The sequence below is a fragment of the Bos indicus x Bos taurus genome, chromosome 21 (assembly GCF_003369695.1).
Source record: "Bos indicus x Bos taurus breed Angus x Brahman F1 hybrid chromosome 21, Bos_hybrid_MaternalHap_v2.0, whole genome shotgun sequence".
NCBI classification, from domain to species: Eukaryota; Metazoa; Chordata; class Mammalia; order Artiodactyla; family Bovidae; genus Bos; species Bos indicus x Bos taurus.
The window spans coordinates 24,804,171-24,828,953 of NC_040096.1; the positions used below are offsets into that span (position 1 = coordinate 24,804,171).

Here is a 24,783-nt window from a genome sequence, read left to right on the forward strand (position 1 = left end):
AGGTCCTGAAGGATGCATTGCATTACAACAGGCAGAGAGGAGGAGAAAGGTCAAAATGCTGGGAGTGGGAAGGAGGAGGATATGAACGGAAGGTAAGCTGTTTAGGTTTGCAATTCACAAAGCAAAGCTTCATAATAAAAACATTCATGTGAGAAAATGCATCTTGCCAACACCTTGCCAAGGCAGGGCAAAGAGAGACCATCACAGGAGGTCAGGCAACCTCATACCTGCACGGAAGGGCACCACGCTGCAGACCCAGGGCACAACCAGGATGCAAGATGTGTGTGTCCAGCCTGCCAGGCACAGGCAGCGGGAGCTCTCTGGACTACTCCATGAAGGCCATATTCTCCTACTTTCCTCCACAGACACCACAGCTGCTCCTTTCTCTCCTTTTCCACTCAGAGGTCTGTGAGGTTCAGAGCCAGGACCCTCTGTCTGAATGTCTGCAACTCCCTTCTTTTCCCTTCCATTTCATATCTTTTTTCACAATGTGCAAAGTTTTTGGTTTTTTTTTTTTTTCTTTTTCTCCTTCAAAGATCTTCACTAGCAGCAAAGTAGGTGGGATAAACTGGGGGAGATGAAGGCAGGATCCCCACTAAGTCCAGCCTTCAGAGAATTATTTTAGGGACCTGAAAGCCTTCAGAGAATTCTTTTAGGGACCTGAAAAGGGAGAGAAGGCAAGACTCTCCTGCAGGGTCTGCGTCTGCCCCAGCGCGGGGCAGAAGAAAAGCTGGGTCCTGTTTCAGCAGCCGTAGGCCATGTCTGTCTGCTCCTAGAGGTGAAGGACGCTGTGTCCCCAGGACAGAAGGCCAGGTTCCCCCCGCAGGCCGCCTCCCCTTCTCCTCATGGGGGCCTGAGTTCCTGCTAGGTTTCCCAGGACATTTCATTTTGTCCTTAACATCCCATAAGGTAGGTGAAAACTTAATCCCATTCTACAACGGAAGCAACTGAGGCTTAGAGAGCAGTCACTCGTCCTCGGGACTCGGTAAAGCGGGAACTGACTAACTCACACTACAGAAAGGAAGCGGGACTGCCCCGTTAGCGGTTGTAATAAACCTTCCTGGCGCCCTCCTTTCTCCACATCCTGGGATACGTCCCCCACCCCCACCACCACTTCCTCTGGTAATAAAGTTTTTGGTGATGAGGGTGGCACAGCCCTCTTCTTGGCCGTGGTGGGACCCCGAGTGCGCCCCGGGGTGGGCAGGGCTGCAGGATCATCGCCCGCGATGGGAGCCAGAGAGAGAACTTCAGAGCGTTTCGCCCTTCCCCGGGATAGGCAAACATCGACACGTCCGTGTCTTTCCCGACAAGTGCCTTCAAGCCCAGCGGGGGCAGACACCTCCGCGCCGGCCGCCGGCGAGGTCTCCGCTGTCTGCCGGGGCCACGGCCTCGCCTCAGCTGCATCGATTTAACGCGTTCGTGGGCCGCCCCGGCGGGAGGCGGCTTCCCGGCGGCACAGCAGCAGCGCCTCAGCCGCGGGCGACTCGGCGGCCCGGCGGGAGGGGGAGGGGAGAGGGGGAGGGGCGCCCCCCGGGGCGCAGGGGGCGGGCGTGCGGGCACACGCGGTGCGCGGCGGGCGGGGGCGGCCACCGCGCCGCGCGGCCGGGGCGCCCGGGGAGCCGCCCACTTCGCCGCGGCGGGCCCCGACGGCCGGAGCTTGGATGAGGCGGCGCCCGCCGAGCTGGGGCGGACGCGGGGCGACCCGGGACGGAGACACGCGCCGGTAGCCCCGGCACTGCAGTGGCCGCAGGATGGCCGAGGTAAGCACGGCGCCCTCCGCGGACGCGGGGCCCTCAGCGCGCGGGGTGGGGCGGCCGGGAACGCCACTCGGATCCGGGGCCCCTCGGTTCTCGGGGGCGCGCCCCGGGCCACCTCCCCGAAGGCCACCTGCGCGGTAGGGGCGGCGGCGGCGCGGCCCTTCTCCGGGGCCAGGCGTGAGGGAGCGTCTCCGCGGTGGGGAGGGCCCGTGGGGGCGCCCGGACCCGTCTCCGCCCGACGCCCCGGAGCTGCCCGACGCGCTCCGGGTGTGAGACCGGGGTCGGCGGGCGAGGGCGGGTCCCCGGCGTCCCCGGGGCCGCGTCGAAGCGTCGAAAGTGCGGGGTCGGGAAGGACCGGGCGGCCGCGTCCTCCCTTCGCGCGTTTTCCCGCCCCCTCAGCACCTCCACTGTTCGGTCCAGTACGTTGGGACTAACTGTTTCAACCGCTCTTAGCGCAGAATTAATTACACAGCTGCTATTTTAAAGTGACCGTTTTTCACCTGGATTTTGTTTCTGGAGAACTGAACGTGCCTTCGGGTCCCTCAGAGAATTGCGGAGCCGGGCGAGGGGCAGTGACGGGGGCTCCTGTCGGGATGGGGTGGTTGGATGGGGATGGGAGTCTTTTGTACAAAACTACAAATGGAGACGCGGTCGGGTCTGGGGGCTTCCTGGGACAGCAGAGAGTCGAGGGTTCAGGGTCAGTTTTTATAAACGTTCCAGCTGACCTGCTGGGTGCGCGGAACGGTTCAGCACGAGATGTTGCCGCAGCCCCGGGAATCGGGGTCGGGCTCAAGTGTTTCCACGTCCGAGCCTAACAGACGGGGCTCTGGCCCTTGGGGGGTACGGGGTTCCTGCGGGTGACCGGGCCGGACCGGGCTGCGGAGCCGGCGGCGGTGTCGAATCCCGGGCCGCCCTAGGTTTCCCGGCCTGGAGGTGCCGCGACCGCTCTCCTCCCGCGCTCCGAAGCAGCGTCCCGGCCCGCGGGGCGGTGGACCGGGGGCCCCCGGCGGGCGGAGAAGGGGGCGGCGGCCACTGCGTGGTCCCCGCTGCTCCTCGGGCCAGACCCCAAGCCCTAGCGGCCGCCCGGCTTTGCATAAGCTCCTAAGGATTTGTCAGCCAGATGTGACAAGATTGTCGAGAGCGGCGAGTGAAGGAGGAGATCTGATATTAATCAGCGCATAGCTCGGAGCCAAACTTTCTCAAATGCGGTGTAGAAACATGTTCTTCTCATTTAAGGCATCTCTTTGTGGCGGCGGGGCTGCCACCGGCCTGACTTTGACAGTTAAATGGAATGCCAACTAGCAGCCTTAATTGTATGAGTAAAGTTGTGTGTTGTTGGGGGGAGGATCAGACACGCTAAGGTTCAGTAATGTCCCCTCGTTTTATGGCTGTGCTCACCGCAGCCCTCTGAAGACAGGGCGTTTAAATGGGGCCAGACGCCTGGTCGCAGCCAGGCCTCTGCTGTTAACACTTAAGGGGCCTAAAAGAGGCCCCGCTGGTGTCCTGGGAATCCCTGTCGGGGTGTGTATTCGTGTGTGTGTGTGTGTGTGTGTGTGTGTGTGTGTGTAGGGGGAAATATGTATTCCTACAGCTTGGGATTCATAGAGCAGATTTAGCAACCATTTTTTAAAAAGCATATTCTTATCAAAGCAACAAAGATTTTGGCTTGACAGTAAGTGAATTGAAAAACAGCATTTAGCAGGTCATTTCTTTTTCTGGTGTCCTGTTCCTTATTATTTTAATTTGCTGTTGGATTTCATGGCATCTTTTCATAAGATTTCTTAGACTCTTGGTTGCGAGTATGTGCTTATATGTTAACAGTTTTGTTCAGTGATAAATATGGCTTTTCCTTTGTCCCCAAATCTCTTGATATATCAATATTTCATTTAAATTGAATATGTCAAAATAAAACTTTTGTGCATCACGTAAAAGAACATTACTTCAGATGTTATAGATTGTCCAAGATTTGATTTTTGCTTTATATAGGTGTGGAAAGATAGCCACCGCTTTTGCTAAAATAAATTTTGATAAATAGCTTTATCCTTTGTGGCATACCTAAAAGAATAAGATGTGTCATTATTTGATTTCTCACCTTATAAGTTTGCTGACTTTAATTTCACCAAGGAAGTTGGTTGAACATGATCTGTTGCAGCTAAATGCTGAGAAGTGGTGGAATCTTCACTTAGCAGAAGTACTACTCATGTTTTGGGAACTCATGTTCAGACATCTGCATAATTTAATTTGGAATATCATCTATGTCCATTGTTGTATTCCCTTCAGAATAGTAAGGATGCTTCTTTTTCAATCAGAGAGTGTAGTGAGTTTGAAGTAGTGATTTGGCTGTTGATATCTACAGGAATGTGGAATGATGATCTGTTTGTTTTGGTTATAATTCACACTAGACATATTAACCCAAATGGAGTTATTGCAGTAGAAGCATAAAGTTTGCACAGAGAGTTACCTTTATATTATTTTAATTTTTCACACCTCTCCCATGCAGCAGTTAGGCCTGCGTCCCGAGCCCATGCTGGCATTCTGTACCTCAGCTTGGGAAGAAGGATGAACCAACCTATTGGGTGAGAAGAGCCATATTGGTTTCCCTGTGGAACAAATCATAACTGTCGTTTAAGCATACACTTAGAATTTATGAACGCCTAGGGATAAATATAAATGGGAAGACATTTGAAAAGTTCAGTTTGCCAGTACAGTTAAACCACAGTGAACAGGGTGAGGGGTATAAGTGTCTTTTAGCTTTTGTGTATGGCTTTAGAAGTTATTTTGACAGTGGCCATTAAAGAGTTGCCCTGAAGGTTCCACGAGGTAAATTACTTGCAGGAGGAGCAAGTGCTTTACCCCAGGGTGAATTTTCACCTCTACAGATGTCATTTAGAATGAGTTACTTTTGTCAGAAACAGTCCTGTTTTAAAAGAAGGAGAAATATCACAGCTAAGGTGAAATCTCAGTGCTGAGCAGCACATCTTTTTGATAATCTGAGATCGAGATTTAGAGAGTCAATAGATTTTCGAAATTACTATTCTGAGCAGTCTATAGATTTTGAAATGTTATTTATTTAGATATTTTATTTTTGATGACTTTTCTGAGAGATGTTAAAGATAACTGGATCTGCACAGAAGAGGCATCTGGAAAGGGTTTGTTTTTTTTTGTTTTTTTTTTACATTGGTTTCCACCTAAAAAACCTTATTTGCTCTTGTCATTCTTTGAAGCCCTTTTTCCTAATTCTGGAAATTCCAAGATTACGGTGCAGCCCCATTTCTCTACTCAGACACATGCCTATTTTATCCAGAAAGGGTGGGTCTAAACAGAGCAGACCTGGTTCGCCAGGGTCCAACTTGGGGTCTCCTCAAACTTTGCATGAATAAGCAAACCAGCTGTCGCTATTCCAGTCCACACATGGACTCATGATTATAAACCAGCCTAACGTACCACAGGAGGATTCTGCCTAGCCGGTGGGGGCTGATAATTTCAGTTAGCTAATGTGAGAGAATAGAGAGACAGACAAATAAAATGTTGTGAAGGCCAGGTCCAAACAGCCTACGTGGAAGGAAATGGTTGTCTCAAGTAAACTTAATCCAGGCTGCTAACTTTCTTCACAGAGTTATATTACTTTGTCTACTCTTACAGATTCTTTGTGTGATCCTTCAGTAGGTGCTAGCGAACATCAAAGTTGTTTTCAATTCTGCATCAGCTTCCAGAAGCATTGTTCTCCTTCTGTAGCCCTCTGATTATTTCTTTCATTATTCCTTATGAGGATAAAATTTTTATACAGACAACTCTGTTTCACAATAACACCATGCTGAATGTTAAGACTGTGATCAGGATGGCATACGTAAATCTGATCTTTTCTTTTTAAAAACTTCGTTTGGGAAATCTCAGGATTTTTTTTAGTATATTTAGTCTTTAAAATCTAGTTCTCACTAAGTCCCTGAAAGGTTTGCAGAATTTTACTTAGCAATGTTCATAATTTCATCACTATTTTGCAACAGCAGAAAGGGTGAACTAGCATTGTTTGTGTGGTTAGAATTATCCTGAAGTGTAAATGTGTTGGGGGTTTTTTTGTTTTGGTTTTTATTTCTTTTTCCCTAGGTTGACAGTTGTGTCCAGAAGTTCCCTACATGAATAACGTTTTTCCATTTTTTTGTTATCAAAGGTTTCTGAAAATCACAACTAAGGTCTCTCACACATAAAGGAGAAAAAAAATGTATCTGTATCATTTATATAACTATAGATTTTTGTTGCTGTTGTTGTAGCTTTTTAAAGAAGAAATATTTGGTTTGGCTTCTATGGTCTTATTTGCATATTTTTCTGCTTTTTATATTTTCTGTTTTTAGAACTAATAATTTTAAGAAAAAAAGGCACAGCTGTTAAATTAGTTTGGCACAGAGTTTATACTTTGATTTATAGAGATCAAAAGAACAAGTATTTTCCCCATCTCCCTCTTTGAACTGAGCAGCAAGAGAACACTCCACGTGTGTCACGCATGCTTTCTACTCACAGGTAGACCTGGCCCAACATCTGTTCCCTGAGTTCTACCTCCCACCTGCCCTTTTCTCTGCCAGACCCCTCTCCACCCTCTCAGTCTTCTTTGACCAGCCTCTCTTTTCATCCCCATCCTTGCAGTGAGAAACCAGATTCTGTCAGTTTTCCTTCAGTGTCATTTTTATATTGCAGATGCCACCTTCCCGGTTTCTGAGGCTTCTCACATCCCTCTTTCAACCAGGCTCACAGTAAACGCTTGTCTTCCCATTGTTAAGAACCTAATGATTCCATGAACCTAAGAGAGAGACTCGTGGCTGCCCATCTGGACAGCCCACCCCCACCCCAACCCTGTTTTGCCTTTCTGAGTCAGCTCTCATTGCCCATGACAGAAATCAGCCTCCTGGGCCTGACACACAGACTGTGGTGTTTCTTGTGTGCACTGTTGAGAGCATGAAGACTCCTCTGGCCTCTACGTAACATTGCTCTCTCCCTCTACACCGTCTTACTCAAAACTAAAATTGGGGGGAGAGGTGGAGTCTTGATTTATCTTTTTTTTTCACTTTTTGTTGTTCAAAATTTTAAGCAAAATTAGATTAGTTTAAGAATGCTTGGTGATACGTGCTTGGGGATTCCACAGTGATCAACTTTGAGCCAATCCCATTTCGTCTGTTTCTTCTACCCATTTCCCTCACCATCATCAACACTGAATTCCTTTGAAGCAAATCCTGAACATTCAAACTTTCATTCATAAGTATTTTAATATGTAGCTCTAAAATAAAAAGCTCTTTTTAAAGAAATGCAGTATTCTGACCATTTAGCACCTAAAAATTAACAATAACTTTGGAATGTCGTTAAATTTCTAAGTGTTCAGATTCCTTCAGTTGTCTCTTGAAGTTTATATTATCATTGATTTGTTCAAATCAGGATTCAAATAAGGTCCATAAATTGTGTCTGTTAATCTACAAATTTATGTTTTACTTTTTTCCTTGCAATTTACCTATTGAAAAAACTGGGTCATTTGTCTTATGGAGTACTCCCCGGCCTGATTTGGGGTTTTGTTTTCTTGTGATGTCACACAAGGATGTCATACAATCCTTGTGATATCTTTGTGAGGAAAGTTTAAGCATTCCTCCATCCCCTATACCAAAAGGCTTGATCTAATTCAGATTCGAACTTCTGGGGCGAGAACACCCATATGTAGTAGTATGTATCCTCCAATGCTGAGGCAAGCGACCTGGTTGTTGTCTTTTCGTTAAGAGTTGCAGAATGCTAGTATTCTAATTCTTCATTTATTTATTCACTGGAATACTCTAAAGAGAGTCCTTGCCTCATCAGCCATTTGCTTGCCTTGCAGTACATTTTGTATAAAAAAGGATGCGTGCTTGATTCTTTATTTTTTTTTAACCATTTTTTTGGTTCCATAGCATCCTCGAAAGGTGGCCAGTGAGTTTTACATTTGTTTTTACTATCTTTTGAATTTACTAGGTTCTAGTAATACTGAATGGCTCGCACTAATTTTTAGCAAATCATATTCTCTGTTCAGCAATTCTTGGTCAACCAGGATGCATGGTTTTCCTTTCCCAGTGAAGCCATGTGCTTGCTCCCCTAGAGCAGACACCAGGAGTTCCTCCTCCTGTCTCCCCGAGGCTCCCCACTGTTAATTATTACCTGTACATGGTAGATGTGTTAAAAACAAATGATGACACCCCCCCCCAACAACAACAAAAAAACAATTCGTTAAGATTTTGGTTTCATTTTGTCAAACTACTGTGGAAGACGATGGCACGATACACTTCTGGTCCATGTAGAGTTCTCCAGGTGGACCTCAGTATGGTGCTGCCAGCAGCGGATAAACTGCCTCACACAAAAGGACCACATGGATTTTCTTCTCCCTTCATGGAGTTGTCCTGGGACACCTGGCAAACAATGATACTACTTTTAGAATCCTAGTTGTAACTCTGTGGGTTTGCATATGTTAGAAAAACTTAATGGAAAGTGGAAGAAGTTAGAGAAAAATGGCAGGAGGGAAAGTAGGGAACAACAGCAACAACAACAAAGCCAATTCTAGTAAGAGAAGTTAGAAGTACAAAATGTGTGTAAGAGGCAAAGAGCAATGGGGTAGAGATCTCCCACCCTTGAATCAAGCATTTTTCCAAACGAGGAAGGCTAGATCTGCAGCCAGGAGAGAATGGAAATACATTGTCACTATAAATGAAAAGAAAGAAGTCCTCTCCCCAAAAGTAAGGGTGGTCCAACCACTTTAGAAGATGTTTTGTATTATAGATTGGCAGTTTTTGATATGCAGTGTAGATTTCCAGGACTCAAACATATGAAAAGCAATTGTCTATATTCAACATTTAAAAATACAGTTTGGAACAACCTGAATCACTTTTCCTCCAAAGCTTGGTGACTTTTAAAAAGTGATTTGTGATTTAGCAGACCAGATCCTTTGATTTCAAGTTGGGAAATTATGATTCTTAGAACTGAGAATCTGGCCCAACCTTAGAATCTCACACTCAAAGAGAGGACCATAAACTCTAAACTTGGCTTCGGTGATCTCTACTATTAATAGTAGTTTTTTTGCATAATTTTTATGCTGCCTTCTCCGCAGTCAATAGGAAGTTGTTGTTCAGTCACCAAGTCGTGTCCAATTCTTTGTGACCCCATGGACTGCAGCATGCCAGGCCTCCATGTCCCTCACCATCTCCAGGAGTTCGACCAAGTTCATGTGAATTGGTGATGCCATCCAACCATCTCAGTGTTTCCCATCAGAGTCTTTTCTAGTGAGTCAGCTCTTCGCATCAAATGGCCAAAGTATTGGATCTGCAGCTTCAGCATCAGTCCTTCCAGGGACTTTAGGATTGACTAGTTTGATCTCCTTGCTGTCCAAGGGACTCTTAACAGTCAATAGGAAGATCAGTGTGTAAATTAGGAATGGCACTTGGCTGCTGCTTAGTGAAAAAGCTCCTAAATAATAGTTGCCATCCTTTCTGCTCAGCTATCCTTAGGGCCTGATTTCAAGGTTGGGCTCATGTGCACCTATGAGGTCCAGGCATCATGCTCTTGTTCCAAGAGGGAAGAAGGAAGAATGGCAAAAAAAAAGTCCTCCAGCTGAGTCAGCTCCCATTTGTAAAGAGCTTTTTGTAAACCTCTACGCAACAACTTATACTTACACACATCAGTCCTTAGTGATCTGGCCACCAAAATTATTAGTCGCTCGTTCATGAGCAACTAACTGGACTTTGCAACCCCATGGACTGTAGCCTGCCGGGTCCTCTGTCCAGGCAAGAATACTGGAGTGGGTTGCCATTACCTTCTCCAGGGGTCTTCCCCATCCAGGGATCAAACCTGGGTCTCATGCATTACAGGCAGATTCTTTACCAAGGCAGATCAGGCAAAGGATATTGGATGTGTGTCTGTAATTAATAAGCATGGTGCGGCTCTCTCATTGGTTCATTCCTTATTCTCTTAATACCAGTTGGAAAGCTTACAGAATAGCAGATCCAATGCTAGCCACGAGGTTTGGAGTTTCACTTGTCTTGTTGCCCCTTGCAGGGACGATTCATTATGGAACAACGTTTGGGGAGGTTTTTATCATAGGTATTTTTTGTAGCTCTGTCTGTGCAGAGTCAGATCACCAGAGCCCAGAGGACCTAAGATCTGTCATAGGCCTGGTAGCAACAGCAGTTTTGCTGTTCTCTTTGGTCTTTTCCACTCTCTATCTGTATATCCTCATTAATGTGCCTCATTAATTGCAGTGTCTCTCAGAGAAAGATGCTCAGTATGATGAGAAGGAGTTTAGGAAGGAGTTCAGTTTCCCCAGCTATGCATCCAGAGGTGTTACTTTAGCAGGCAAATCATATTATTAATAGTTTCATACTTTTTTCAATGACTCACTGTTAGACTCAGGACAAAATCCATACTCCTTGGCCTTCCCCATGAGATCCTGTGCAGAGTGGTTCTGTCACCTTTCTGACCGTCATTTTCTACCATGGAACTTATAACTGCACTCCAGCTGCCCTTGCCCCTTTTTGTTCCCTGAACACCTCCAGCCTCTTTTCATGCCCCAGAGCCTTTGCACTTGCTCTGCCCTCTGCCTTCGGTCTCCAGTTCTTCACTGGCCCCTTGCCATCCCTTGGAACTCAGTTCAGGTGTCTTCTCTTCAAAAGCCTTTAATGATGACCCTGTTTGAAAGGCACTACCCCACCTCCCCATGCCACCCAGGAAAATTGCTAGCAAAGTTTTCTGCATGTTTCTTTAATAGCACCTGCCTTATTCTGAAAAGGTATTGTCTGTTTACTTGTTTATTCTGTCTCCCTCCTCCTCAAGGGCAAGGACTGACCATTCTCATTCAACACTTTAGCCTCCAGAGTTTAGAAAGCCTGGCTCATAAACAATAAATATTTATTCAATGAATGGGGTTTCTTTACCATGTGAAACTTTAATGTTCTTATAGTTGCCATTGAGATTAAATGAAACCATAAATACAAATGCAGTTAGTACCAAATATTGGTATTCCAAGATATAACCTGCCCTCAATATCCAAATTTGAGACCACTTTCAAGTAGCCCATAAGTTCTTCAGTTTCCTCATCTATAAAATGGGATGGTAGTAAGAAATGAAATAGCTCATTGGTACTGCTTACTGCAGTCCCTCACACATGATAAATAATCACCATCACAAACTATGTGACCTTGTGAAAATTACAGATCTTCTGTAAATTTAAGTTTCCTGAGAATAATTCCTGCCCCACAGTGAGGCAGTGTGGACTGAATGAGATCACCTATTCCATACGAATGCCGCCGTGTGGACAGACAGATGCTGGAAGAGTAGCTCTTCTAACCATTGGACTCAGAACTGTCCAGTAGGATTTTGTGTGATGATGGAAATGTTCTTGCTTCTGCTGTCCTGTGTAGTAGCCACTGGCCACCTGTGGCTCCTGAACACTTGAAATGTGACTACAGTGACTAAAAAACTGAATTTTTATTTTAATTAATTTTAAATAGCCACATGTGGCTAGTGGCTACTATTAAGGCAGATTAACTTGATGCTACAAAGCTGTCTGGCTGGTATGCAATTCAGTTCTGTTCCTGAGCCAGATTACGAATGACTCTCCTCAGATGGTCAGTATCATGAGTCTGGAAACCCCAAAAGTCCTGTGATTTTTCCCCTGCCGCATTCCATCTGGTCCCCCAAGAGTATCCCCCTGAATTTATCTTCAGTGATATGAAAATGTTTGCATGTACTAGAGATGAAAATAGCTTTGAAGTGGGTAGTTTCTATTCTCAAGCTCAATAATTCAAATCCCATCAAAGGCCCACACTGTCCAGCAGTGGATGTCTGTGCATGCTCCCCACCATGTGCCCATTCCGGCTGCTGCTAGGAACTGCAGTCAGCCTTTCTGACAGGAGGCCCATGGCAGCATCTAGCCATGCTCAAGGTAGATGACAGGTATCCAGGAGAGGAAGTAGGGCCCTCAAATCTACCTAATATCTAGGTCATAACTTTCCAGACTTTGTAGCCCAAGACTGCAAATAACTAAAGCATCCATCCCTTGCTAGGTGTGTCAGTAATTTCTGGGTGGATGAATGAGCAAATGACAGTGACAAAAAAGCAAGCCAGAATTCTGAATGTTGATTTGTAGAGCATCAAAGTGACTAATAACAATTCAGAAATAGTCTGATTAAAATGAGTGCGTAAAAAGCATAATCATGCCTTGATGAATTCAGAATGTGGTAAACATCTGCTTTATGTTTCTGAAGAATGGAACGAGTATCAGAATTCTAAAAGAAAGGATGTAAGTTTTAAAGAGTTTTCCATTTTGATTTACATGAGTACTTTTCGTCCTGTAATTAGAATTTTTGGTTTGATTTCACTCTAGGAGTTTTAATTTGTCTTTAGATAATGGTGCTATAATTTTACTACATCGTGGAATTCTGAGATGGGTGGAAAAACCCAAGGACTTTAATATTGGAAGTTTTCTTAGACTCTGTAATCAGCTTTTTTTAGTTCATAAATAATTCCTCTGAGATGTATTTCCATAGATGTTTAATGAGCTGTATTAAGCCTTATTCAAATAAGTTCATATAGAACTACATGATTTTTTTTTTATAAAGCAGCATTCATACACTGGAATTATAGATAAAGCTGCTTAAAATTCAGGCCCCAAACTAGAAGCTTCTGTATCTGAATAGTCAGGTTAGATCACGGAGTCTCAGCTGGGGGCATTTGGCAATGTCTGGAGACTTCTTGGTTTTCACAACTGGGGAAGAGGGGAGGTGTTACTGTGGATAGACACCATGGGTGCTTCTCTGTATCCTACAATGCACAGGACAGCCCCCATCACAGAGAATTACCCAGCTCAGAATGTCTGTGATGCTGGCGAAATCAGCATCACAGAGTTAGGTGTCAGGAGATGCAGAAAAAATTACTTTCAACCTTAGGCTATGAAATGGGTTTGGAATTGTTCCTTCTATAGTTTTGCTGTCCTGGGTCCGAAGTAGTGAGCCTTTCAAGCACTTTTTAGTGAGTAGAGGAGGTGTGTGCTCAAGGACATCTTTCTCTGATTCAGATAGGTCCTGTTTTTTGAAATGTGAATTCACTTTGTATAGTTCAAATACCTTGTTTTTAAAAAGTGAATGCATCTTGAGGGACATTATCCAAAATAAGAATTTTTCTTCTTTTAAAAATTTCCTTGAAGACAGTCATATTTGTAGAATGTAGGTGGTGAAATATTTCAGAAGTGTAGTGCTTAGTGTGCTGGTAGCTATTGAGATCTGTGAAAAAAAAGAATATAGATGATTGGTTCACCTGTGAGCTGATGTTCAGAGAGTTGCAGAAGTTTAGAAGCTGGACGACATAGGAATGCCGCAAACTAACCTAATGATGCTCTTCTAAATTTTGACAGTGTGTAATAGAAATTAAACCATCACTCATCTTTATCCTTTAACTTCCAGCCAAGATAACTATATAATTATGTGTATATGAGTCTAGATGTGTGTGTTTATGTATGTAATACATTTGTCTATGTATATATACAAGTGAAGTGAAGTGAAGTGAAGTCACTCAGTCGTGTCCGACTCTTTTGCGACCCCATGGACGGTAGCCTACTAGGCTTCTCAGTCTATGGGATTTTCCAGGCAAGAGTACTGGAGTGGGGTGCCATTTCCTTCTCCAATATATATATACAAGTAGAAACTCTATAATGAAAAAGTAATATAATGTCTTTCATTAGAGCAATATTTCTCAATCTTTTTCATTATTCATCCTCACACACGTCTAAGGAGACTTTGGAAATGTTTTTCCTAACTGTGCCTCACCAACAAAATTTTAGTGTCGCACCATCTACTGTATATCTGTTTATGTATGTGTATGTGTGCTTTATACATAAAAAGAATAGACCAGTTCTCACCTTTTGGGGATGGTGTACTCCAGATGAGAATGTATGCATGATTAGAGTGAGAGGCTGTTCTGATCATCTGGAGTTCTTTGTGTTACAGTCTATGACTTAGTACAGAGCGAAGCCCTTTTCCCCTAGATTTCCTGTTTTTTCATAGCCTCTTGAAGGGACTAGGTAACACTGTTGCTACCTGCTGCACACCTCAGTTATCAACAGCCTTATTCCTTCACCTGAAAATCTCTGTCTAGTTCTTCTGTTCAGGCCCATTGTAATCCAAAAGAAACTGTAGATAACAGTCAAATCATGCCAATTTTAACCTGTATTTAAGTAAGGTCACTGATTTTTTTTAAAAAGACTATTTTTTTTTTAGTACACTTTTAGATTCACAGAAGATTTGAAAGGAGAGTGTTGCACTGTCCAAAAACTTTGTGTTTTTTGGTAACTTCTTACCGAAAAATGGAAACAAATTTTTTGGCCAATGCAATACAGAGATTTCCCATATAACCCCTACATCCACATAAACATAGCCTGCCCTATTTTCAACATCCCTCATTGGTTGATAACAATTGATGAACCAGCATTGACACATCATAATCACCCAAAATCCATGGTTTAACCTCAGAGTTCTCGCTTGTTGTTGTACATCCTGCGGGTTTGAAAAACACGTACAACATTGTATATCTATCGTTACATCATTGTACAAAGCATTTTCAATGCCCTTTTGTGTTTTCCTATTCATTCCCCAACCCCTGTCAAGCCCCTGGCAACCACTGGTCTTTTTTCTGTCTCCATCAGTTCAGTTCAGTCGCTGAGTCGTGTCCAACTCTTTGTGACCCCATGGACCGCAGCACACCTGGCCTCCCTGTCCATCACCAACTCCTGGAGTTTACCCAAACTCATGTCCATTGAGTCAGTGATGCCATCCAACTATCTCCTCCTCTGTCGTCCCCTTCTCCTCCTGCCCTCAATCTTTCCCAGCATCAGGGTCTTTTCCAATGAGTCAGCTCTTCGCATCAGGTGGCCAAAGTATTGGAGTCTCAGCTTTAACATCAGTCCTTCCAATGAACACCCAGGACTGAACTCCTTTAGGATGGACTGGTTGGATCTCCTTGCAGTCCAAGGGACTCTCAAGAGTCTTCTCCAATACCACAGTTCAAAAGCATCAATTCTTTGGTGCTCAGCTTTCTTTATAGTCCAACTCTCACATCCATACATGACCACTGGAAAAACCATAGCCTTGACTAGACAGACCTTTGTTGGCAAAGTAATATCTCTGCTTTTTAATATGCTAAGTGGGTCATAGCTTTCCTTCCAAGGAGTAAGCGTCTTTTAATTTCATGGCTATAGTCACCATCTGCAGTGGTTTTGAAGCCCCAAAAAAATAAAGTCTGACACTGTTTCCCCATCTATTTCCCATAAGTGATGGGACCGAATGCGTGATCTTAGTTTTCTGAATGCTGAGCTTTAATCCAACTTTTTCTGTCTCCATAGTTCTGCCTTTTCCAGAATGTTATATAGTTGGAATCGTGCAGCATGGAGTCTTTTCAGATTGTCTTCTTTCAATTAGTAATGTACATTTACTTTTCATCCATGTCTTTTCATGGCTTAATAGTGCATGTCTTTTAATGCTGAATAATATTCTGTTGTTTGGGCATACCAAAGTTTATTTACCTATTTGCCTGCTAAAGGACATCTTGGTTGCTTCTAAGTCTTAGAAATTATGAATAAAGCAGCTGTAAACATCCATGTGCAGTTTTTGTGTGATAAGTTTTCAACTCCTTTTAAATACCAAAGAATACAGTTTACTGAATTGTGTGGTAAGAGTGTGTTTAGTTTTGTAAGAAACCACCAAACTGAGTTTCAAAGTTGCTTTATGTTTTGCATTGTTGTCAAAATGAATGAGATTTCTGTTGTTCCACATCCTCACAATCACTTGATACTGTCAATGTTCTGGATTTCAACCATTCTAATAGTGTAGTGGGCTGATTTTTAAAAATTATATTTTTATCAAAATATAATTCACATACCATAAAATTCAACTGAGTGGTTTCACTGTATTCATTGAGTTGTGCAACATCACTGCTGTCTAAGAACTTTAGAACATTCCATTACCTCAAAAAGAAACTGGTCAAAATTGAAAACATCTGTGTTTCAAAGGCTATCATGCAGAAAGTGAAAGGATAATCCAAGGATTGGAGAAAGTATTTGCCACTCATATATCTGGTGAGGGACTTGTACCTAGCATATATAAAAAACTCTTATGACTCAATACTAAAAATACAACCCAATTTAAAAATGGGCAAAAGATCTGAATAGACACACAGATGGCCACTGAGCACTTGAAAAGATGCTGAACACCATTAGCCATCAGAGAAATGTAGATCAAAACACAATGAGATACCACCTCATTCCCAGTAGGATAACTACAATAGAAACACAAACCATAACTAGTGTTGGCGAGGATGTGGAGAAATCAGAACCCTCATACCTTGGTGGGAAAATAAACCTTTAAAAACAGTTTGGGGGTTTCTCAGAAAGTTAAACATAGAGTTACTATATGATCCCTCAGTTCCACTCCTAAGAATATATCCCAAAGACATGAAAGCATATGTCTGTCATAAACTTGTTCACAGGGTTTCTTTTGGGGATGATGGAAATGTTCTAAAATTGTATTGTGATGATGGTTGTTCAACTCTGAATATTCTAAAAATCATTTGTGTACTTTAAATGGGTGTTGTATGATATGTGAACTATTAATATAGTCTCAACTTAAAGCTGTCTTTAAAAACAATGAAAACAAAACAAAAAAACACCCCCCTTTCCCATTAGCAGTCTCTCCTCATCCTACCTGCTCCCCACAACCCCAGTAACCACTAGTCTGCTTCGGGTCTCTATGGATTAGCCTGTTCTTGACGTTTCACATAAGTGGAATCATTCAGCCTGTGACCTTTTGTACTTGGTTTCTTTCATTATCATAAATGTTTCAGAGTTCACACATGTTCTAGCAGGTATCAGTACTTCATTCTTCCTATTGCCTAGTGATATCCATTGTATGGACATACCACATTTTGTATATCTGTTCATCAATCAATATATACGGGGGTTGTTTCCACTTTGAGGCTAGTAAATAATGCTGATTTTAAAGTTCAGGTACAAGTTTTGTGTGGACATAGGTTTTCAGTTCTCTTCAGCTTCAACCTAGGAGTGGAATCAGTTGGTGGTAAGGTAACTGTTTGTGAGAATCGGTCAGACTATTTTGCAAAGTGGCTGCACCATTTTACACTCCTACCAACAACTGATTTTTAAGTGAAGACTAGTTAATATGCTCCTTAATGTGTCCTCAGCCAGATTCTCTCCTTCCCTGTCCACACACAAGGCCACACAGTCCCTTAATTGTCACATGGAGGTTAAACCCCAATCGTAGGGCTTTCTCATGCCTGCAAACCCCAGGACACTCCCCAGCTGTCCAAGCTCTCTTGAATCATAACGATTTCGCCCAGCGCCTCCTCCCAGAAATCTCATTGACAGAGCTCCAGTGAGAGCTTTTTCTCTTTAATAATAGATTACATTCCTCAGGCCTCTTATCCCCTTTTGAAAAATCCATCTTAAAAATATATGTGAACCTCTGTCCTTAATCCTAGAACTTTGTTGACACATACATCTGTATCTTCTATTTCAGTCGTATGTTTGCACACTCCACACCCCCAAGCCACACCCACCACCTTAACCTGCACCTGGGCATTGATGCAGGGCTTGTCCAGCCTGCGTCTGGCTGTCAGTCACACAGTCCAGTCAGGGAATGATCCTTGGTGTGGTCAGCCATTGCATGTCCCCAGGTCTGTCTTGATATTCAGCATCTACCCTGGTTGGGGGAGGGAGTAACGAAGTACACATGTGCATTACTCTCAGTTTGGATCATTCTCCTATTTACTTGTTTCAAGGCAGCCCCAGTATCCCCTTTCTGGGTGGCTGTTCTGGTCAACTTACAGATTTAGTGAAAATGTGACTCTTCTTCACCCTCTCCATGCCCTTTCCATAATAAGCAGGATATCTCCTTCCTGCCTATAATCCTTTCTTATAAAGAGCTCTAGGGTTGTAACCCAGCCTTGCATATGGAGTATCTGTGTAGTGTGTTGCTGTCTCCAGGGCCAGGGTGAGCTGCTCCTCTTTCCAGGGGACAGTATGCATGTCTGGGCCTGGCATGCAGTGGGCACAGGTCATTTAGCCAACGCTGCTCAGTGGAGGAACGCGTTCTGTTCTGTAGATGCTGTGTGTGTTCCACACATCGCTAACATGCCAGGTGTCGCCGTGTTCTCTCCTGTAGGCTATCGGCTGTACTCTGAACTGCAGCTGCCAAAGCTTCAAACCAGGGAAGATCAACCACCGTCAGTGTGAGCAGTGCAGACATGGATGGGTGGCTCACGGTAACCATTTCCCCCCTTGGCCTGTAGTGTTTCCCCTAACGCAGTTACTCAGGAACAGGTTTAATATCCACGAATGACAGCTAACATCTGAAGTTACTGCTGTGTGCCAGGAAACAGGCTAAGAGCTGTATGTGTTATCTCTTTGGATATTAACTCTGAAAAGTGTTTATCCACTGCCTTCTGAAGATGTAGAAAGTGGTGCTTCAGGGCTGTTCTGGAATGAAAGAAATATTCTGTGCATATACAGTAAGTAGCCTCTAGCCCAGGGTTGCTAGATGAAAAATCAGAATGCTCGGTTGAATTTGAATTTCAGTTAAACTATAATTTTTTTAGCCTAAGTATATCCCAATTAATATTTTTGGTTTAAGATTCTATCCCAGTTATTTGTTGTTTATCTGAAATCTATATTCAAGTTTAACAGGAACTTCCTGTGTTTTTATTTGCTAAACCTGACAACCCAGCACTACACCAGCCACATGTGGCTACGAGCCCTTGAAATGTGACTAGCACAGCGGGCGAGCTGAATTTTTAGTTTTATTTAATGTTAATTAATGTAAATCTAAATTTGAACACCTGTGTTTGACTGGTGACTGTTGCATTGGACAGCATGGGCTCAATTGCCAAGCCTGACAGCTAAGAGGGTGGCAGACTGGGGCTCCACCCCAGTCTGAGGTGTTGGGGGAGAACCCAAGTCTAGGTTCTCCCCCAGGCCCTGTGCTTCCTGGTTTTCCATCCTCTTGATTACACACTTGCCGCCTTCATTTTTACCAGTTTCCCAGGTGTGGTCCTTACCTGTGGCTGTTGTACTTCTTAGGCATGCCACAGGAAAAGGGGAAAAGAGGCCTCTCAGGGCGTTCCATTTTATCTTAGAGGTTCCTGTGAATAACGTGGAGCCAAATAGCCATTAAGATTATTAATTGTTTGCATATTTGTGGCTTTTCCATTGGCACAAATAACTGAGAGTTAGCCCTTAGCCCACTTCCCAAGCGGTGTTTTTCTCTTAAAGGTAGAATCTTGAAAAACAACATTTTTTCAATTTCCTTTTTCAGCTCTGAGTAAGCTGAGGATCCCCGCCATGTACCCCACAAGCCAGGTGGAAATCGTCCAGTCCAACGTGGTGTTCGACATCAGCAGCCTTATGCTCTATGGGACCCAGGCCATCCCTGTCCGCCTGAAGATCCTTCTGGACCGGCTCTTCAGTGTGCTGAAGCAAGACGAAGTCCTCCAGATCCTGCACGCTTTGGACTGGACCCTCCAGGATTACATCCGAGGATATGTGCTACAGGTACAGGGATGTGGGTGCCACTCCCCGAGAGCAGGACAGGTGTAACGCAGTGCCATCAGTGCTCCAGCCTCCAGTAGTCATCCCTCCCTTTCATCGTCATTCATCTTGGCCTCAGCCCTATCTCACATTCTGGGAGAAATCCATTGCTTTCCTTGTGGCACAGTGGTAAAGAACCTGCTTGCCAGTGCAGGAGATGTGAGTTCGATCCCTGGGTTGGGAAGATCTCCTGGAGGAGGGCATGGCAAGCCACTCCAGTATTCTCTGGGAAATCTCATGGACAGAGCAGCCTGGCGGGCTATAGTCCGTTGCGTTGCAAAGAGTCAGACATGACTGAGCACACAGGCACTGGTATCTGTTAGACTTCAGGGAGTTGGACCATTACATGTTCTCTGATTTGGGTTTCACTCATCAGCTTGCACAGCCAACATTGCATACTCACTCGCACAGTCAGCTGTTGGCCCCATCCTTGGCACTGCCTCCATTTCTTTTATCATCCTCAGAGCATTTACTGACACACAACATCATTGGTTTCCAGTTTTACTGAGGGTGTGGGGTTGAGGAATTTAACGTTGCAGAAAGGCATAGCAGACAGTTTCAATTTCATCCCATGCCTTCCTGTCCTTTAAAGCCCTCTGCCATCCACGCAGTTGCTGATCTTCCTTCCCAGTCCCCGATGACTTGTGATCGTTCTGTGGGCGTGCTGTCACTCCTTGTCTCTCCTACCAGTTCTCTTCCAGCCTTCTTGCCTCTCCTCTGCATCACTCCATCATCCTATGCCTTTCATCCCTTCTCTCATCTCTCTGCTTTGCAGAGTGGTTTCACCTCTCTTTGTGTTCCAGGGGTCGACCTTATGCTTCCTATCCAGAGAGGCTGTCGAGGTGTTTTCACAGGCAAAGAACATGTTTCCTGGATTTCTCTGACATAGGAAACAGCTACAGCATTTTCTTCCCTGTCACTATGCTAGAAAATATCAGCTGACTTTGGTAAAAATTTCAATGAGATGGGCAGATGAATGTATTTCCAAGACTCACATACATTCAGTCTAACTCAGCTAGGCCATAAACTTGAAACAAGCACAAAAAACAACCATTTACTGACTTAGTCCCTCTTCCAGTCATCTCACAAGGTAGGTCGATTATCCGCATTTTCCAGGTGGGAAAAGAGAGGCTGAATTCTTCTGGATCTTGCTGAAGTCCCTCAGTTTGCATGCAGCAGACTGGAAATGTGAACCCACTTCTCTCTGACTCTGACAACACCTGCAGGCTTCCTCTGGAACCCTGTTGGCTCACCTCGAGTGCGGGACCCCTAGCAGGCCAGAAACCACCTTTTATGTAAAGCAGCATTATGCTCTTACATTATGACATAGATCAATATTTAATGATCCTAATAATCTTGCTTTCTAGTGTTAGGATTAAAAATATGGAATCAATTACCTTGAACCTCCAGCGCATGAAAAATTTATGATGTTACATTCCTCATCATCTTCAAAACTCTTACATGCACTGTGAAAAATCTCAGTAGGCCATCAAATACATGTTCTGTGATAAAATATTTATTGTAGTTTTGGGAAAAGTTAGGTCTTTCTAGAGTTTGAAAAATCTCCAACACTCCAGTGTAATTACCACTCTGCTTTGTGAACACAGGCAATAGATCAATACAGGTTCATTTGTATTTTGATGTTAGTTGTTTGGGAAAGATCATTCAACCTGCAGCAAATAAATACTTGAGCTATATCTAGGCCTGATTTCCCATCTATACTCTTTAGATAAAGAAGTTACTGTTGTTCAAATGATACATATTTTAATTTTAGTGGGAGAAAATTATTATGCCTAATGCATGACTACCAACTGGTTTGAAATAGGCTGGAAAATAATCACCAAACTTCCCTTAGGCTTGGGAGATATAATTTTATTTCTGTTTTCTGGACCACCACTCACATTTGTGCAGTTTATTTTTCCACAGAGAGTTTCTTTCCTAGGAGAGTGGGGTGAGTGAGGACTGAACTCATCAAGCCCAGCACTCCCAGGGGTGTCTTTTTCTAATATATACAAAAGTATTCCATGATGCTAGTGGAGGCCCTAACCACATGGCATGACTCCTTTCTTAGAGAAAAAGATTGTGGTGGTTCCTGTTTAGTCGCTCAGTCATATCTGAATGTTTTGCAACCCCATGGCCTGTAGCCCACCTGGCTCCTCTGTCCATGGGATTTTCCAGGCAAGAATACTGGAGTAGATTGCCATTTGCTATGCCAGGGGATCTTCCTGACCCAGGAATCAAACCCACGTCTCCTGCAATGCAGGCAGATTCTTTACTACTGAGCCACCTGGGAAGGGTAAGGAACAGTAAATTAACTGTCCTTTTAAATTCTGGTTTGGGTTTAGGATGCATCGGGAAAAGTGCTGGATCACTGGAGCATCATGACCAGTGAGGAGGAGGTGGCCACCTTACAGCAGTTCCTTCGTTTTGGAGAGACCAAGTCCATAGTTGAGCTCATGGCAATTCAGGAGAAAGAAGAGCAGTCTGTTGTCATCCCACCTTCCACGGCCAACGTTGACATCAGGGCTTTCATCGAGAGCTGCAGCCATCGGAGTGCCAGCCTCCCCACTCCCGTGGACAAAGGAAACCCCAGCAGCGTGCACCCCTTCGAGAACCTCATAAACAACATGACCTTCATGCTGCCTTTCCAGTTCTTCAACCCCTTGCCCCCAGCACTGATAGGGTCACTGCCCGACCCCTATGTGCTGGAGCAGAGTCAAGACCAAAGCCAGGACCCCAAACAGGAAGTCCATGGAGCCTTCCCTGACAGCAGCTTCCTCACTTCCAGTTCTACCCCATTTCAGGTTGAAAAAGATCCGTGTCTCAACTGTCCCAATGCTGTCACCAAAAAGGAAGACAGCACCCACTTCAGCGACTCCAGCTCATACAGCATCGTCACGAAGCTCGAAAGGACACAGCTGTCCCCAGAGGCCAAAGTGAAGCCCGAGAGGAACAGCCTGGGTGCAAAGAAGGGCCGGGTGTTCTGTACAGCATGTGAGAAGACCTTCTACGACAAGGGCACGCTGAAGATCCACTACAACGCCGTCCATCTGAAGATCAAGCACAAGTGCACCATCGAAGGCTGCAACATGGTGTTCAGCTCCCTGAGGAGCCGCAACCGCCACAGCGCCAACCCCAACCCCCGGCTGCACATGCCCATGAACAGAAACAACAGGGACAAAGACCTGAGGAGCGGCCTGACACTGGCTGCCTCGGAGAGCGCCAAGCGCCCAGGCCTCGGGGTGACTCCTCCAGACTGCCGGCCTCTCCCTGGCTACGCTGGGGCAGTGGAAGACTCCCGGAGCCAGCCAACCTTCCCGAGCCTCAGCCACAACGGGGTGCTCTTCCCCAACCTGAAGACTGTCCAGCCAGTCCTGCCTTTCTACCGCAGCCCAGCCACTCCTGCCGAGCTGGCCAACACCCCTGGGATGCTGCCCTCCCTCCCTCTGCTGTCCTCATCCATCCCGGAACAGCTGGCTTCGAACGAAATGCCGTTTGACACCCTGCCCAAGAAGAAATCCCGCAAGTCCAGTATGCCCATCAAAATAGAGAAGGAGACCATGGAGACAGCAGATGAGAAGAGGCAGCCTCTGAGCTCTGACGAAGACATGCCCCTGCAGGTGGTCAGCGAAGACGATCTGGAGACCTGCAGCCCCAGGTCAGACGGAGCCCCAGAGGAGCTACACACGCCAGCAGGAAGCTCCGAGAGGCCTCGCCTTGAGGAAGAGAGTCCCTGCTATCTCGGGCCAGGAGTTGAGTCCAGTGGAGCCATCCGCCAGACTCCTGAGCAGGCCATGCACAACTCAGAGAGGGAGACTGGGCAGAAGTCAGTGTTGAACACCGTGCCACGGGACGCAGAGGAGGATGGCCGTGAACCTCACCTCACAACCAGGGTGGAGCCCTGCGTGCCTTTTCCCGACTATATCAAACTGCAGCAGCACCTGCTGGCCGGGGGGCTCTTTGGTGCCTTGTCCACCCAAGGAATGGCTTTTCCTTGTTTTGAAGATTCCAAAGAGCCGGAGCACTTGGGTCAGCCGGCATCAGTGAGGTCAAAGGAGGAGAATCGCTTCCAATGTGACATCTGCAAGAAGACCTTTAAAAACGCTTGCGGCGTGAAGATGCATCAGAAGAACATGCACTCCCGGGAGATGCACACGTGCACAGTGGAGGGCTGCAAGGCCAGCTTCCTGTCCCGCAGGAGCAGAGACAGGTAAGACGCCTGCTGGCGATCTTTGCTACCAGGGCAGTGGGTCTTAACCTTTAATGTGCACTTGAGTCACTGGGAGGGTCATTAAAGCAGACTTCAGAGCCCCACCCCTACTCTTTCCGTCACTGCAGGTCTGGGACCAGATGTGAGGGTTTACATTGCTAAGTTCCCAGGGGACACTGAGCTATTCCAGGGGCCACGGTCTGAGGAAGAGTGTCCTATAGATCCAGGTCCCTGTGTTTTCAGCTTCAGTGTTTAAACTCATTTAGTCACAAGACCTGACGTGAAATTACATGAGGCCATCTGATCTTTTAGAGTCTCCCTTTGTGTGGGGTTTTGTATATATTCAGTACAGAAATGTTAATGGATTTCTTATGGGGACATTACCGTGATATCACAGTGTATGCATCACTCTGCCTTTCTAAAGCCTGAGGAATTCTGGATTCAGAAACACATCTGGTCCCAGTGATTTGGGATATCAGGAACTATGAACTAGGTCACGCATTAGAGGAGCAAGGGAAGCAGGGAGCTTTTCACGTTAGGATCGTAGCTTCCCAAAACTTGTCTTACTTTCATTTCAAACTGAAGTCCACAGAATGAAGCATTTTCTCTGATTTCTACTTAATTGCTCTATTTGAAAAGAATAATAACTGCCTGATTGAAGATGTCTGAAATACTGAGTTATCAAAGAGTAAAGGCAATTAACAGGTTATTTCCATGTCTGTGACATGTAGTTGAAAGATGAGAGGTCTGTCGGTGCTGGGTTTTCATTCAGACTGCTTGCCAACTGCCAGGGGTTAGAGTACCCCTCATCACTATGGTCACACAGCACTGGCGTTCCTGTCTTGTTTTTCTTGATGAACTTGGGTCACAGAAACATGCTTCAGGTCACCTACCTCCCCAGCCTGTAAAGGGAAGAAGATGCTTACCGAAAGATGATACCAGGAGGTTTTAGGGAGAGAACCAGCCCTCTGATGAAACCAGCCCTCAGCTGCAGCATTAGAGATGCTAAATGGTTCACAGAACATTAAAGTGTTACATTTGTCCAAACAAGCTTTATTTCAAGCAGCTCAACACCCCCATTGCCTTAGTCCAAATTGTAGCCCCTAATTTATTAACAGGGCGAAAAGGTATAGACTCCCACACACATTCCTGGACAGGGCTCCTAAGAACACACT

The 24,783-nt window shown here is 45.1% G+C and overlaps 1 protein-coding gene across 1 annotated transcript in view; it reads left to right on the forward strand.

The window, feature by feature from the left end:
- The first annotated feature begins 1,679 nt into the window (after nt 1-1,679).
- The window catches only part of BNC1 (basonuclin 1), a 28,492-nt gene continuing 5,388 nt past the window's right edge, over nt 1,680-24,783 (forward strand). The window contains exons 1-4 of the mRNA XM_027521721.1: nt 1,680-1,760; nt 17,978-18,077; nt 19,127-19,362; nt 21,744-23,608. Coding sequence (XP_027377522.1) covers nt 1,752-1,760; nt 17,978-18,077; nt 19,127-19,362; nt 21,744-23,608 — 2,210 coding nt within the window. The 5' untranslated portion in view covers nt 1,680-1,751. The remainder of the gene's footprint in view (nt 1,761-17,977; nt 18,078-19,126; nt 19,363-21,743; nt 23,609-24,783) is intronic.